A 14,821-nucleotide genomic window follows, 5' to 3' on the forward strand; every position below is an offset into this window, starting at 1 on the left:
TCACCTTTCGGAATGTCCCTTATTATAATTACTGCATGCGCGTGTGTTGAGAACACTTAACACAAGAACCTCCGGCCGAAAGAGCGCGGGCTCTCCCAGAGAGCAGACGGCGGGAGAGAAGGCAGGAAAGAGAGCTAACAGGGAAACGACGGGTTTCCAGGCGCTGCGGACCGGGAGTGAGAGCCGAGCACCCGCGGCTCCTGCCCGCTCCCCTGAAATGGAGTTCCCGACCCCGGGGGAGAGGCTGTGTGGCCTCGGGGGTGCCTGCTGACTCCCGGCACCCCCGAGGGAGAGGGTGGCTGTGTCTGTCCGTCCCGAGGAGAAGGGAGACTTTCCCTGAAGGATAATGATGTGTTTTTCTGGAGAAGGTGTTGGGGAGGCAAAAACAGAAGCTTTGATCCCAGGGACTCAGAATAAACAATGTTATCAGGAACTCTGCCTCAGTAGTTCCCTGAAGTCCTGCCTGGGATGTGGGGAGGGTGCCGGGAGCTTGTCCCCTTACTCATGTCCTCCACGGCGGCCCCGTAGGAAATGTTTCCTTGTGTGGATCTCAGTAGAACAAGTTACCAGTTAACTCTAGTTCCCTCCCTCGGAATGCCCATCTTCCTGTTTCCTCTCTCAGGGAGTCTGGGCTGTGAAACTCTGGGCGTGGAGTCAGGGGACAGGGCCGTGGGCTGCTGTGTCCCAGGGACTAATCTGCACCAGCTTCCTCCACTGTGGGGAAGAACAGCCACCCCTTCCCCGCCTGCCCCCTCCCGAGGGATGCACGAAGCCTACTTGGGGCGCTCTTGTCGGGGAAGCAGCCGTGGTGCGAACATCATATTCATTTATATTCCCTCCAACCTTCCTCATCTGGTTCAACACACACAGCTCCATGATCTTCCAAGGGGTCACGATGACGGTGAAGGCAAAAAAGTGGTTTTCTCCCCACTCCATAGAGACAAGAAGCTATTTGATTTGCTGATTTCAGCCCAAGACCCGAAAAACACAAGGGCGTCTTTCTGGTGCCGCGTATCAGACAGGACTGCGGTTATCTGAGAGCAAGATCTTACAGTCTTTCCCCTGCCCTGCATTTGGAGGGAGAGTCCGGGGTCGGTGTTAGGATGCCTCTGGCTGGCGTCCAGATCCCTTCCCTTGGGCTTGGCCGCTCAATGGTTCCCGGGTCCACCGTTAGAAGGTACCAGAAACACGGGGGCTGAAAAGAGCAGACGTCTGTCCCCTCGCCTTCTGGAGGTCGCCGTCCAAACTCAGAGTGTCAGCAGGACCACGCCCCTTCTGAAGGCTCCTGGGGAGAATCCTTGCCGAGCTCTCCCGGCTTCGGTGGCTGTTGGCTTCCTCCATGTTCCTCGGCTTACCGAAGCACGACCCTGACCCCCACCCATGCCCTCCCACAGCCGCCTTCCGGGGGGCTCTGTCTGTGTCTTCTCGTCTCACAAAGACACCTGTCATTAGAGGAGGGCCACACTCCTCCAGGACGACCTCCTATGAACTTAACTCGTCATAGCTGCAAAGACTCTCTTCCCGAACGAGGTCGTATCCTGAGGTTCTGAGTGGACGTGGATGGTGGGGGGACACTGTCCACTCTGAGGCAGCCGCCACTCACACCTGTGTTTATCAGACACTCAGAGACGACAGAAGAGGCACCGGTCATTGTCACCCACTCCCCAACACTGGTGACTCCCCGAGACCCCGGGCAGACACAGGAGGCGGAGGCGGGCACTGCATTATCCTCGTTCCGTCACTGAAGCTAATTAGGCACCAGGGGTCAGGGGAGCCATCCGAGGTCACCCGCTGGACAGTGTCCGAGGCCGGAGTCACACCCAGCTCTCTAACAACAGCTTCCCTGCCCCTGACCCTAACGTGACGCGGGGCCATGTGTCTTAGCTGCACGCTCTCACCATGGGGGTTCAAGATAGAGCCCCAAAGCCAGGATCATCTGTGCTTGGCAGCAGGAGAAAAGGGAAAACACAAAAGAACTTTCAGAATCTGCTTTTTTTTCACAAACTTTTTTGGAAGCCTCACCCAGTGACTTCCATTTATATCTCCTGGACCAGAACTGTGTCACAAATGAAGGACAGCCCCCCAAAATGCAATAATTTTAGCTGGACATCCCGCAGGCTCAGACAAAATCAGGGTTTCGCTAGGAGGGCAGGTGCACGTAGGTGGGCGACAGACCATCTCTAACACACAGCTCGGCCTCGGGGTGCCGTTCAGAAGGCTGCAGGGCCGTGTTTTTCTGTCTCCTTGACCTTCCTTCCCTACGTTTTCAGATGAATTTGGAAGGAAGGGTGATCGCGAATCCGTGACTGGGTTCACGAGGCAGGAAATCGGGGTGCCGGGAGGCAGGAGGAAGTGAAACCCACAAGCCAGCTCTCGAGTTCCGCCTCTGACCCGCCAGCCCTCCCGACGAGACAGCAGCCCTCAGTATTATCCCTCGGTCCTCCGCCCCACGCATGCCCCTTACACCCCAGCACCTCACAGGGCCCCGGACTGCCGTCTGCCAGGAGCATCCTTGGAAACGGGGGGAGGCTGCTTTGCCCACACACGCAGCAGGCTGGACGTGCTGGGGACGCAGGCCCTGGGAGCAGCTCTCAGGAGGCTCCGTATAAATCGCCCAGCTCCCTCGCCCCTCTGCCGATCTATTTTTAGGTGTGTATTTTAGGTAATTTCCCTGCAAGGGAATGTGTGATAATATGTCTGCACATATGGAAGTATATAACACGCATGGTGTATTTTGCAACACGGCGTGGTCCCCGCAGGACCGGCTCCAGCAGCCCACCGTGGTAGCTGGTGGAGGCGCGCACGCCTTCCTGGCTCTCTCTTCCAGACTCCCCTACGGACACTTCCTGAACCGCCCCCCACAACTGTGCCGCCCCGACCTCGAATCCCTTCCTTGAATCTGTGCTAGAGCAGATCCAAGAGGGGAGCTGTCATTTCTCTGGCAAAATCAGGCCACTCCATGTTTCCCTACAGTAGAGGGTGCGTCGAAGCCCGAGATAAGGATCTGTGGTCTCTTACAAGGTCGCCTCAAAGCACCGTCACCGTCTCCTCCCTTTGTGCCTCCTCCTGGCCTCTGGACGGCCTGATGTTCTCTGCAGCTCTGAGATACGCAGGGGGTCCTTGGGGCTCCCAGTGAGCCCTGCGATGGAGCTTCCCCAACACCTTCCAGCCTTGCTCTCCTCGCTCTGAGGGGCTGGGGTAGGGGCGACCCATGGTGACAAGGCGGTGAACTTGCCAGGGACTTCTGGGGTCAGATCAGCAACTTAGCTGTGTGTCATGTCTCAACATGAACCAAGGCCATGCTGGGCACTCCCACCACCTCTTGCCTGGAGACACGCCCTTCACCTTCTGGGGAGAGCAGAGCTACGCTGAAGAGAAGGCTCCTGGCGTCGAAGACCTGGGAATGCACAGAGAAGGCGGGAAGGCCTGACAGCCCCGGCGCCGACCCCATGGGATCCTGCAGGAAGAGTGAGGCGTCTGGCCAGAGGCGTCCCCCAGCTCTGGGCCTGCACTGGCTCTCCAGTGAGTCCTGGGGTTGGTCCTGACCGTGCCAATTTGAATGCCCTTTGGGGTTTGCTGTCGGCGGCTGCTGCTTCTTCCACCAGACATAAGCAAAATCATCTTCCTCTTCCCTGAAGCAGGTGTCCAGAGTCATAAGTCTGAGATCCCGCTCTCTGCTTTCCTTTGAAATGAGCCAGTTTGGGCCAGACAAAGAGTGATTCCCCACTTGTTCCCAAAGCCTGAATGGTTTTCCTGGATCTCCACCGTTTCGGTAGGAACAGAGACGCGGGTCTGGATCTCCGTTTCAGTAGGAATGCAGGTTTTCCACCCCCAGAGGCGGCGGGAAGTAGCGTCACATTCTGACTCCATCCGTTCATCCTTACACTCTGCTGGTGCCCAGAATAAAATCCCATCAGGCTGGGGACTCACCAGTGAAGGGGGAGAAAACAGCAAGTGCATAATCAATGGGCATTTAGAAGCTTTTGCATACTGAGACAGCGGAAGGCATGGTCTTTGAAATTCGGGAATATTCCAAACTGTGGTCTTTCTTTCAGAGTTAAATAACCAAAAAGGAAAAAAAAAAAAGCCATATATATAGTTTCACATTCAGATCTACACCAAATGAGCTAATTATAAGATGAACGAGTCCTATAAAGGAAAAGTAAGACCTTATGTAAGAAATACAAAGTTAACATAAGGAAAACAGTTATGCAATGTTAGGATGATACATTTCTGTCCCTTCCTCTGACATGCTCCTAAATGGGAATTTGCAACTTCACATGAAAATCAAATTATCAAGACCCCATGCAAGCCTGGCCCTAGGAGAGACGTGTCTCCTCGCATCCATTCAGGCGTCTCATTGCTGCTCCCCCGAGGATAGGCTGGACAAGGTCGGACCTACAGAAGAAGCCCTGCGTTTGTGCCAACACAGCCCCTCTCGGGGACACCGCTGGCCCGCAGCTCACAGCACTGAGCAGGAGCTCTGTGGGCAAGAATTCGGGAAGCTGGATGCACGGAGGCTGTGTGTTGTTGGGGACTTTGATCTCGTGTGATTGGGGGAGACAGTCCCTGCAGATGGGAATGAGACCCATTTCTGGATCTTGGGGCTCAGTTTTCTCTATCTAAGAAATGGGTTCCTGTGATCTCCCGGGGCCCTGTAGGAGGACCTGAAGAAGGGAGAAATGTGCTGGGGACAGGGGCAGAGTAAGGGCCGCTACGCAGTGTCTGGGACATGCAGCCTGGGGTCCCGGGTCCATGCACAGGACTAAGGGCTGGAGACCAGGGAGGCAGGGCGTGGATTCCAGTCTTCCCAGCCAAGTCCTTGTCCGTGCGTCTTGCAGATAATGTACTACTCGCGGCAGCTAGCCCTGTGCCAGGCACTGGGAGCAGAAGGCAGACCAGTCCCCTGGAGCTTGTGGCCTGGAAGAGAGGTCTCCGATTGACTAATTCTAAGTAAGACAGCAATGGTGTGAGATGCCGCAGGGGAGAGGCTGTGCCCGTGTGTCCTGGGCTCTAAGGGGGTCTAAATTGAATAACGAAAGCAAGCAGGGATGTTCTGCGAGACACCGTGAACCGTGAGCAGAGGATGCGTCGGGCAGGCAAACGCATGTCTGTGTGGGCGTGTGTGTCTGCTGCACACATGTGTCATGTCGGTGGGCCGAGCATGTCGTTGGAGCCGTAGTCGAGTTCCAGACATACACAGAGGCCAGGACCCAGTAAGAGCCCCAAGGAGGGACAGGAAGGGAAAGATGGCCAGTGCCACAGAGTTCCAAGAGTGAGGGTCTCCGTCTCCGTGTGCATGCTACACGCGGGACAGGCCGTGGGTGGGTGGGGCTAATCTCCGCTGCTTTTAGGACCCCTTGCTCCCCTAGTCAACGGTTCACGGCTGAAGGTGGCATCATTTTGTCTCAGCTCAGACATCCTGGCATAGCTGACACGTGGGCTCAGCGGCTGGACTGGGTTCAAGTCCCACCTTCACTGTTGCCAGGCTGTGTGACCTCGGGCAAGTGACACGACCTCTCTGTGCCATCTGCCAAAGGGAGGGAATGCTAAGATCGGGTCTGCGACCGAACATGTCCACTGTCGCAAAGCAGTTAAAAGAGCTTCTGGCTGACGGGGAGGCGGGTCAAACACAACACGTGTGATAAATTTGCTCCCGCCCTCCCCATGAGGTCCCCTTCCCCATCCTGTTCTCCCTCAGTGACTCCGGGCCGTGCGGGCGCCGGGGTCCTTCGTGGGGAGGCGGGAGGTCGTCGCACGGAGACGGAATGTGATGGCAGGGTGTGTTTGGTCTTCCAGGAGGCTGAGATCCTGAACACAGCCATCCTCACGGGGAAGACGGTGGCCGTTCCGGTGAAGGTGGTGTCGGTGGAGGAGGACGGCACGGTGACCGACCTGCTAACGTCTGTGGAGTGCCGGTCGTCCGACGAAGACGTGATCAAGGCAAGTGGACGTCTCCCTGCCCCGCCCCCCCACCCCTGCCGGAGTCCGAGGTGGTGACCGCCGGGGGTCCTGCGGCCCCTCCCAGCCCATTCCGGTGGTGTCTGGAGGCTCAGCAAGGTGTGCAAAGCTCCTGACCTTTCCTGTGTGCCAAGTGCTCGGGGCCTCGTCCCAGTCCCTGGGGAGGCCGTGGAGGGCTGCAGGGACCGGGAAGGGGGCCAGACCCAGCCTGGGGGGTGTGCAGCCTGCTCTGGGATGGTTGCAGAGCAGGGAGCGTGTGTGCCGAGTCGGGGTTGGGGGGCGAGCGTGCACTTAGTCTCCCCAGCTGTGACTGACAGCGCCAGCCGAGGCAGGGAGAGAGAACGACAGTCCCCACTCCCGGCCGACCTGGGACGGCTCTGCAGCCGGGGGGCACGGAGGGCGGCCCTTCCTTTACATGCCCCGGACCCCTTCTTTCCTGCCCTCTTCTCGCCCTTTACAATTGAGCGCACAGCGGAGGCGAAGCCAAAGTGTGCGCGGAGATATTCTGGCAGGGGCGCTCGGCCGGCCGCTGCACTCGGCGGGGGACGGGCTTGTCACACTGCCACTGCCCACGCCCGGCTCAGAGCTGCGGTGGCGAATGCTGCCTGGCACCCTCCTCCGAGCCTGTCTCCCAGCAAGCGCCTGGGGGCAGCAGGCAGGGGACAGGAAGTGCACGTGACCGCTTCTCTCTGGGTCCCCGCAGCGGTCCGAGCTCGGTGACCCCCTTGTGCTGGGCGGGAGCTGCTAAGCCCCTCTGCTCGCCGGGAACTGCAGGGAGCAAGTCCATCGGCAGAGAGCAGTGGACAGATGCCAACGGCGTCTCCACCAGCTGTTGGGTCCTGTTTGGTAGTAGGACCGTAGTCGGAGGCGCGGTCCCTGCCCTGCGATTGGCTGGGGACAGGCAGGGGAGGGAAGGAAGGACGGCGTCGTGACACACCGCTCACCCCTGTTCCGGAATCCCCTCAGCGGGTACCGGTCAGGCCGGGCCTCCCGGGGCCGCAGACCGTTCCTGGCTCGCCCTCGATGTCCCTCTCTCCCCACATCCCGTCCCCCAGCACATCCTGTGGGCAGCGGCCTCCAAACAGGCCCCAGACCCGACCCTCCTCCACGGCGTCCTGCCCGCCCCCAGGCCGCGGTCCCTTCTCTCTGCCAGACCCGCGCGGCGTCCTCCTCGCGGGACCCCCGGTGGCCTCCTGTCCCCTGGAGTCTGCTGTCCCTGCAGCCGCCAGTGGGATCCGAGTGTCCGTCTGACCACGTCACTCCTCGCTCCGCAAACACCCCCCGCTTCCCGCCGTCTCAGAGCAGACGGAGTGACTGGGGACGCGGCCCACCTGCCTGAGCTCTGGCCTCACCTTTGTCGCGTTCCGGCTCGTTCTCTCGGTTCCAGCCACACCAGGGGATCGGCCTTTCCGCGAGCGGGTCAGCCCCTGTGTTCAGCCTGTGCTCCGAACTCCCTCCCCGGCAGGGCCGTGTCCCCCGCTTCCCTTCTCCCCAGCCTGTCCCCACGGCTCTCCAGCACCGCCCTGCCGGCCCGCTCGCGTTTTCCCGTCATATTTATTCATCGAAGGTCTATGTGTGCGATGCAGATCTCTCTATTTTCACATTTATGTTTTTACTTTACTTTGTCTGACGGTCTCACGGGGGTGTAGGCTGTGGGCGGGCAGCGCCGTCTGGTTCTCTTCCTTCGCCGCCGTCCCCCATCACGAACGACCCCGGCAGAGAGGACGCACCGGACAAATGTGTGTCGAACGTGCGAGTGAGTGACGGGGTGACCGACAAGACGGGAACGCACGTGGTTCGTGGTTGAGCCACGGAGGCGTTCTTGGGGACAGACTCACGGGGGGACGCTGAGGCTGGGTCTGCTCACGGACGGCCGGACGACACACAACGTGGAAACACTGCAGGCCGAGGGCACGCGGGGACGGGGGCGGGGAGACGCACTCTTGGAGCAGCAGAAGCGGCGAGTTCCCGTGAAGGACATTGGGGCGTGTTCTCGGCAGCCTCCGTCCGCGCTCCTCCTGATGACAGACGTTTGCTCCAGGACGTTCCTTACTGTCTTTGCTCTCAGTCCCAGCAACGTAAATGGTGCCGTGTCCACCCCAACTTCCGGTGGCCGGGTGACCCGCCGTGGCCACAAAGCGCCACGTCCCTCTAGAGGCCGTCGTCTGCTCTGGGAGAGACCTGGTCCCAATCCCAGCCGCAGAGGCGCCCTCTGAAGAGTCGGGCGTAAGTCTTAGAAAAGACAGGGTCCCCCTCCGTTTGATCTTGTTGCCAACCCTCCGTGACGGGACCTCCTGCCGTAAGCAGGTCAGCCGCCTCCAGAAAGAGACCAACAGAGAAACTCTCCGGGAGAAGCCACGTCCTTCCAACAGCGCCCGAGAGCTCGATCCCGCCAGACCACACCAGACTTTCCCCTGAGGATGCTGGAAACGGCTACTTTCGTGCAGAGCAGTCGGAGTTAGGCTCGTGGTACCGGTCAGCAAAGAGGCCCGCACTTGTGTCCATGCCCTGGGACTCCAGGAATCCCGGGACTCGGGAAATCGCCCGGGGCCTCAAGGACACGCACCTGCAGCCCCAGGGACGGAGGCACAGCCTGCGGGTCGAACCCCGCGGCTCACGCTGCTGTCTCTTCGCGGCTCGGGGAGCACAGGGTCAGGGTTAGGGTTAGGGTTAGGAGTCTGCTGAGCCGCATGGTCTGCTGTAAAGCTTCAGTCTTTTCCCTTCTCTGTGCTCTTTCTTCCCTCCCAGCCAGAGGCGGGGTAAGCCCGAGCGTTCTCCCCCATCCGTATCGAAACCTCCTCGCAGGAAATCCGCTGGAAGAGTCATTCGCACTGAATTGTAAATTTCGGGAAGGCATGTTACCTTCTGCTTCCCAAGGATGCCGGGTTTTCAAAAGGCAGCGGATCCCTAATGGATGCATTTCGGGTGTCAGCAGTAATATCCGTTGTGATGCTTCGGGGTGGGAAATAACAGGAAATCCCACCCACGCTGACTTCAGTTTAAAAAAAATATGTATCAAAAAATGTTGTTGGCGGATGTAATTGAAAAGTCCTGATTTGGGGGTAGTTTATGGGGATTTTATTCCGAGCCTCAAAAGATTCACGAGAACATCCTGACTCTGCTCCTCCACTCCCTCCCTCTCAGTCCCTTTCTCTGTCTTTCTCTCTGTCTCTCTGTCCATCTCTGTCTCTGTATCTCTGTCTCTCTCTGTCCTGTCTCTCTAGATCTCTCTGCCTTTGTCTCTCTGTCTCCATCTGTCTCTCTGCCTCTCTCTGTTTTTGTCCGTATCTCTCTGTCTTTCTCTCTCTCTGTTTCCATCTCACTCTGTCTCTGGCTCTATCTGTATTTCTGTCTCTGTCTCTCTGTCTCTATCTCTGTCTCTCTGTCTCTCTCCCTCCATCTCTGTCTCTGTCTCCATCTCTCTCCTCTCCCTCTGTCTCCATAGCTCTCTGTCTCTCTTTCTCTCTCTCCCCTGTCTCTCTCCCCCGTATCTCTCCCTCTGTCTGTCTCTCTCTGTCTCTCTCCGTGTCTCTCTCTCTCCATCTCTGTCCCCATCTCTCTCTCTCTGTCTCTCTCTCCATCACTCCGTCTCTGTCTCTCAGCCCTCACCTGCAGACAGAGCCCCTTCCTTCTGTGTGGCCTCTGCCACAGCGAGGCATTCGGAGAGGCCACCCCGTGGGAGGAGAGGTTCCATGGGGCTCAGCCGGAACCCCGCCGGAAGGAGAGCAGACCTTCCAGTCCTGGGGCTGGCTCCATTGGGGGACCCACCCAGGGGGCCCCCTGACCCCGATCCCAGCGCCGCAGCCCCAGCCCCCGACACCTGATGTTCCAAAGCCTCCTCACCCCAGCCCGTGACCTGCAGAGGCGAGGCAGGGAGGGAGGCCCAGACAGCTCTGTGTGTGCTCAGCAGGAAGAGGAGCGGGCTTCAGAGACGCTGGGCCAGGTTAGGGAAGTCGTAAGAACCTCCAGAGTGGCACCGTTGACGGCTGCTGTGCCCTGAGGCACAGGGAGTGCACGGGGAGTGGATGGAGCAGCCGGAGGCCTGCGAGACGCTGGCTGAGTTCTCGGGGCCGCTCGGGTCCCAGGCTCTCGCCACCCCTCCCGGATAGACGGGCGCCTCCCCCAGGCCACAGCAGTGCCCCCCGCCCGACCAGGTGGACCCGGGGAGCCTGCCTCCCTCCGTGCTGTGCTCCCCCAGCTCAGGGTCCTCCCCTGCGTCTCCAGCAGACGCAGCCCAGCTGGGAACTGGGCACAGCCCAGCCTGACTCCTTCTCCCAAGGCTGGTCCCCGCAGAAGAGAGCCGACCCCTGCGAGGGGAGAGAGCCGTTTCCGGGATGGGGCTGCGTCGACGAGCCGGAGGCAGGGAGAGGGGCAGGCAGGGCCAGTCCGCCTGGCGCTGGGCCTGCTCCTTGCCGAAGCACCGGGTATGCAGCTGCCAGTCAGGGGCTCCTGATGGGGTCACGGGCCTGCATGGAGGGAGCCCCGGGTGGCACATGGCTCTGGCCCCACAGGACACTGCTGGGCTCTGTCACCCGGCAGTGCATGGGGCCGCCGCCGGGAAGGGGCTGTGGGTCCCGTGCTCACCCCCACGCCATGGTCCTGCTCCTCGGGCAGCCTGGCTGTTTCTCCCCAGGAGTTTAGCCAAATGGCTTTGTAAATCCTCTTGAAGGAACGGGCATTAAAAGCGACTAAGGCTCCTCACCTTCCCTTGTAGGAGCCGCCTGTAGTGCCCCGCGGGGAGCGGGGTGGGGGCACCTGCGTTGAACTGATCCTTCTCGGGCTCCGGGGCCCAGCGGGGGCTTGGAACGGGGAGACCTCCCAGCGCACCCCTTCTTCAATCCACCTTGTCGGCAAGGAAGCCCCCGCATGGGGACGTTTGCCTCTGTAGCTGCCGAGTGGGCCGGCCCCTCCGTGGAGACGCCGGGGACGCGGCCGAAGGTGGAGCAGGGGCGGAGGGAAGGAAGGCGGCCTGCGGGCGGCGGGCGGCCCCGCCGCTGTCTCTTCCGTCCCCACGCGGACGCCCAGGAGCCGTGCTCGTTGCCTGCAGCTGACGTCCGGAGGCCAGAACGGACTGTCGCTGGACTGAGAGTCCATGTTCTGGTTTACAGCAAACAACACGTCTCTTCCCCGTACGCTGGCCCGACTCCCGGATTCCAGCCGGCCTGCTTTGTGTCAGGCTGTCGGTGTTTAAAACATCCTGCGACCTTTCGGCCTTACTGGGGGCCCTGGGCCCCGGCTGCGGGTGCCGCGTCGGGAGCTGTGTTCCCATGATGACAGGAACAGCGTCTGTGTGCGGCTCCTCACGCCACGCGGCCGTCCGCGCCTTCCATGCTCCCGGCCATCCCAGGGACTCAGGCGCATGTCGGTTTTTCCGCATGAGGACATTGAGACAACGAGAGGCTCTTCTTTTAATTGTGGCCAAATACGGAACATAAAATGCGCCGTCCTAACCATCGCGAGGCACACAGCGCGCGGTGTTAGGAGCGTCCCCTTTGCTTGTCCATCATCTCGAGGACTCTGGTCATCCTGCAGAACCGAAGCTCTGTCCCCACGGGTCACCAGCCCCTGTGGCCCTGCCTCTCAGCCCCTGCGGGCCTCCCTTGTATGGTCTGTCTCCGTGAACCGACCCCCTCAGGGGCCTCCTGGGCTGTCCTTCCGGGGCCGGCTCCCCGCGCTCCACGTGCTGTCCTCCAGTTCTCCGGGGTGTGGCCGGGGTCGGTCTCCCGTTCCTTGTTCGGGTTAATAACGCCGCCGCGTGGGGGGCCCACGCCTGGTCCCCTCCGTCTTTCGGCGGCTTCGCGTCCTGCCGTTCTGCAGACGCGGAGTTCTGACGCCTCTGCAGAAACCAAGACGCGTGGTCCCTGGGCCCAAGTCCTGTTCCATGTTTGCCTCCATCCCTCCTCCTCCGGGACGGGGTTTGGTGCACGATGCCTGCCGTGGGGACGCGTCGGGAACGAGCATTAGTGCGTCGTTATCCACAGCACATGGCTGAGTTGAGCAGCACCGAGGGAGGCGGGTCAGCCGCGGAGCCAGATGTGTTCACCGTCCGTCTCCTGCAGAGGAGCTCGCCCGTCTCTGCTCTGGGACTCCCCTCAGGCCTTTCCTCCGTGGGTGATGGCTTACGGGGAGCTCAGAGACTCAGAGCTCCCGGCCAGAGATGGCTCCTCCGTGGATGGTTGCAGTCCTTCCCGTGAAATTTCATGCCGTGGGATTGAGCCTCACGTCTCCCTGCTGTGCTTCGTTAGAGCAAATGCCCTCCTCGGAGAGAGGGATGCGTCAGTTCCCGGACATCTCCGTCCAAGTGCACTTGCTCAGTCACTTTCCCCTTAGGGAGGCAAAATGCAGACAAGCAAAGAGAGCCTGGCTGCTGGGAACATGGGGCCAAGTGGACCAGAAGTGGAAGCCAGCCTTGCCCTCCGCCTGGCCGAGTCCAGAGAAATGTACGTCGTGGCACCAGCCTCGTGGCCGACGTCCTCAGTGGAATTCAGCACGTGTCTCTTGCGTTCAGACAGTGGCACAGCTGTCCCACGCAACACTGCCAGTTGTGGGCAGAAGAGACAAAACCTGAAGCGTCTGCCTTCAGCTCAGTCATTATCCCGGGGTCCCGGGATAGAACCCCCACATTGTAGGGGGGCTCCTCCCTTTCCCCCTACCGCTCCCTCTGATTGTGTGCTCTCACTCTCTCAAAAAAAATCTTGGAAAAAAAAGATCAAACTTCTTTGTCACCCCTACCTGGAAGGAACCACTTACCACCCTATGTGTGCGACCCCCGTACCTGCATAGAATTTACATAAAGGATCCTGGAGTACAAAGACCGCGGATCACAAACCCAGCGGAATATGAGATCCAGGCGCCAACAAGTGCGGGAAGTGACAGGGGGCCGTAGGGTCTGCGGCACAGGCCCCATCGGAACGTGCAGCCGCTCCGGCATCCTGCCTGACCGTCGCCACATGCACAGAGTGCCCAGGGCCCTCGAGGGCGTGGGCTCTGGCGCCAGGCTGGCTGGACTGAATCCTGGCTCTGAGACCTAGAGAGGAGAACCAGGGCTAGGTACTGGGTCTCTCTGTTCCTCAGTTTCTTTGGTTGTGACATGGGTGCTGTGACATCCCTACGGCTGATTTGGTTCTGGAGGCGAATCTCAGTCGTTCCGGTCACTCGTGGGTCTGTCTTATAGGGGGGACTCTGCCTGTAGCTGCATAGTTAACCTCAAGGAGATCCCCGCAGCTTCTGTCCAGGTTGTGTTTGGAGCTGCCCGAGGGGGGCTGAGCCCGGGAGGTAAAGTGAACCTTCCAGAAACCTCTTCATGGGTCGCTGCTCTCGACTTTGTCCCGCACCGGCGGGAGAGCATCCCTGGCACACAGGTCACGTCACTTCTCAAGATCCGCCTCCCCACCCCACCCCCCAGAGCTGAAGGCTTCCCGCTGTGACCACCACGGCCCCCACCCTCTGTCCTGCCCCCCCATCCCTGACCTCACCTCTTCCCCCCGCCCCCTGCTGTCCTCTGAGCTCAGACACACCCCCCACCCCCTCCTCTGCCTTATTTTTCTTCATGGAACATGTCCCCATGGTCTTACTGCATTTCTCCTCGTTCCTTGGTCCCCTGTCCGCCTCTCCAAGGACATGGGCTTGCTGTTGGATCGTGGCTGGTCTCCCAGCACCCAGGCAACACCTGGTGTCGCACGGGCTCTCTGCCGGTAGTTTGCAGAGCAAAGGGACTCGGGAAGTGGCTCAGGGAACGTGGGTGAAGAGCGTCATCCCTCTGGGTCATCGCAGGGAGAATTCTAATATCCCAGAGGAACTTCGTTCAGTAGGAAAAACAACCAGTGAACACCCCAGAGCACCGTTCTCCTATTTGGGTGAGGAGATGGCCGTGTACTTACAGTACTGTGGGATTTCCCTGGACCTTCATCCAAAAAAGCAAAAGCATCCCTGGGACGGTGGGAGGGCCCTCAAGGCACCAGGAGGGATGATGGACACTGAGTTGATGGATGGTAGCTAGAACTGTATGAAAACAGCTCTGTGGGTCCAGTTCAGAGTATGGTGTGTTGAGAACATCCTGTAGAGAGAACGTTCTGGATGGGAAGGCCAGAAACACAGAGGAGGTGAGCAGGAAAGGGACCCAGCCCGATGGCTACTCCATTCTTTCCATTTCCTACATGAATGAAAAAATATGACAGTTAATTGGGATTCTCTGGAACTTACATGGGAACTGGAAGCCTTGGAGCGAGCATCCGCTGGGCAGACGCAGAGAAGCAATTAGCCCCAGTGGGAGGACGGAGCCCTGGCCCTTACTTCCAAGGCTGTAAAGATTAAAACAAAGCAAGTCAGACATTGGAAGTCAAAGGATTCGTTCGTGGCCAAAAGGCTTTCAGTTTAAAACTCTTTCAAGAGTCATTTTAATTGTGGGTGAATTTGGCCTTTCTGTAGGTAGGATGTGACCATCCTGGGCTCAGCCGGTCCTTACCCTACGTTATCTATGCATGAGCACCCCCGATGGAATGGGAGAAATTCTGCTCCAGGGACATGTCTGACGCTTTTCTGTACGCCTGGACTAAACCAAAGACCTGGCATGTGGTAGTTATTTGTTGAGTGAGTGAATGAATGGATGGCAAAATCAACCTAGATTTGTGTTAAACGTAGAGAGACCGCTGGTGAACACCCCCGTGTCCCCTCCATGGTACATCTGGTCAGTGGACTTTGCAAACACACATCACATGTGTTTGACGGGCCACTTTAGCAAAGTGGGTTTGCAGGTGCTGGTTGATGAAGGCTCAGGTGCCTCAGCTGGGCCTACCTGGAGAGGCAAGAGCTGGGCTCCTCAGAGGCACACCTGGGACCCAGACCCTGCCTGGGAACTGCA

At 59.3% G+C, this 14,821-nt stretch overlaps 1 protein-coding gene across 1 annotated transcript in view; it reads left to right on the plus strand.

The window, feature by feature from the left end:
- The window catches only part of LOC132023741 (transmembrane protein 132D-like), a 213,334-nt gene extending 206,625 nt beyond the window's left edge, over positions 1–6,709 (plus strand). Inside the window, exons 3-4 of the mRNA XM_059409891.1 lie at positions 5,800–5,943; positions 6,665–6,709. Of these exons, the coding sequence (XP_059265874.1) occupies positions 5,800–5,943; positions 6,665–6,709 (189 nt within the window). The remainder of the gene's footprint in view (positions 1–5,799; positions 5,944–6,664) is intronic.
- The last annotated feature ends 8,112 nt before the right edge of the window (positions 6,710–14,821 follow it).

The sequence above is a fragment of the Mustela nigripes genome, chromosome 8 (genome assembly GCF_022355385.1).
Source record: "Mustela nigripes isolate SB6536 chromosome 8, MUSNIG.SB6536, whole genome shotgun sequence".
Classification (NCBI taxonomy): domain Eukaryota; kingdom Metazoa; phylum Chordata; class Mammalia; order Carnivora; family Mustelidae; genus Mustela; species Mustela nigripes.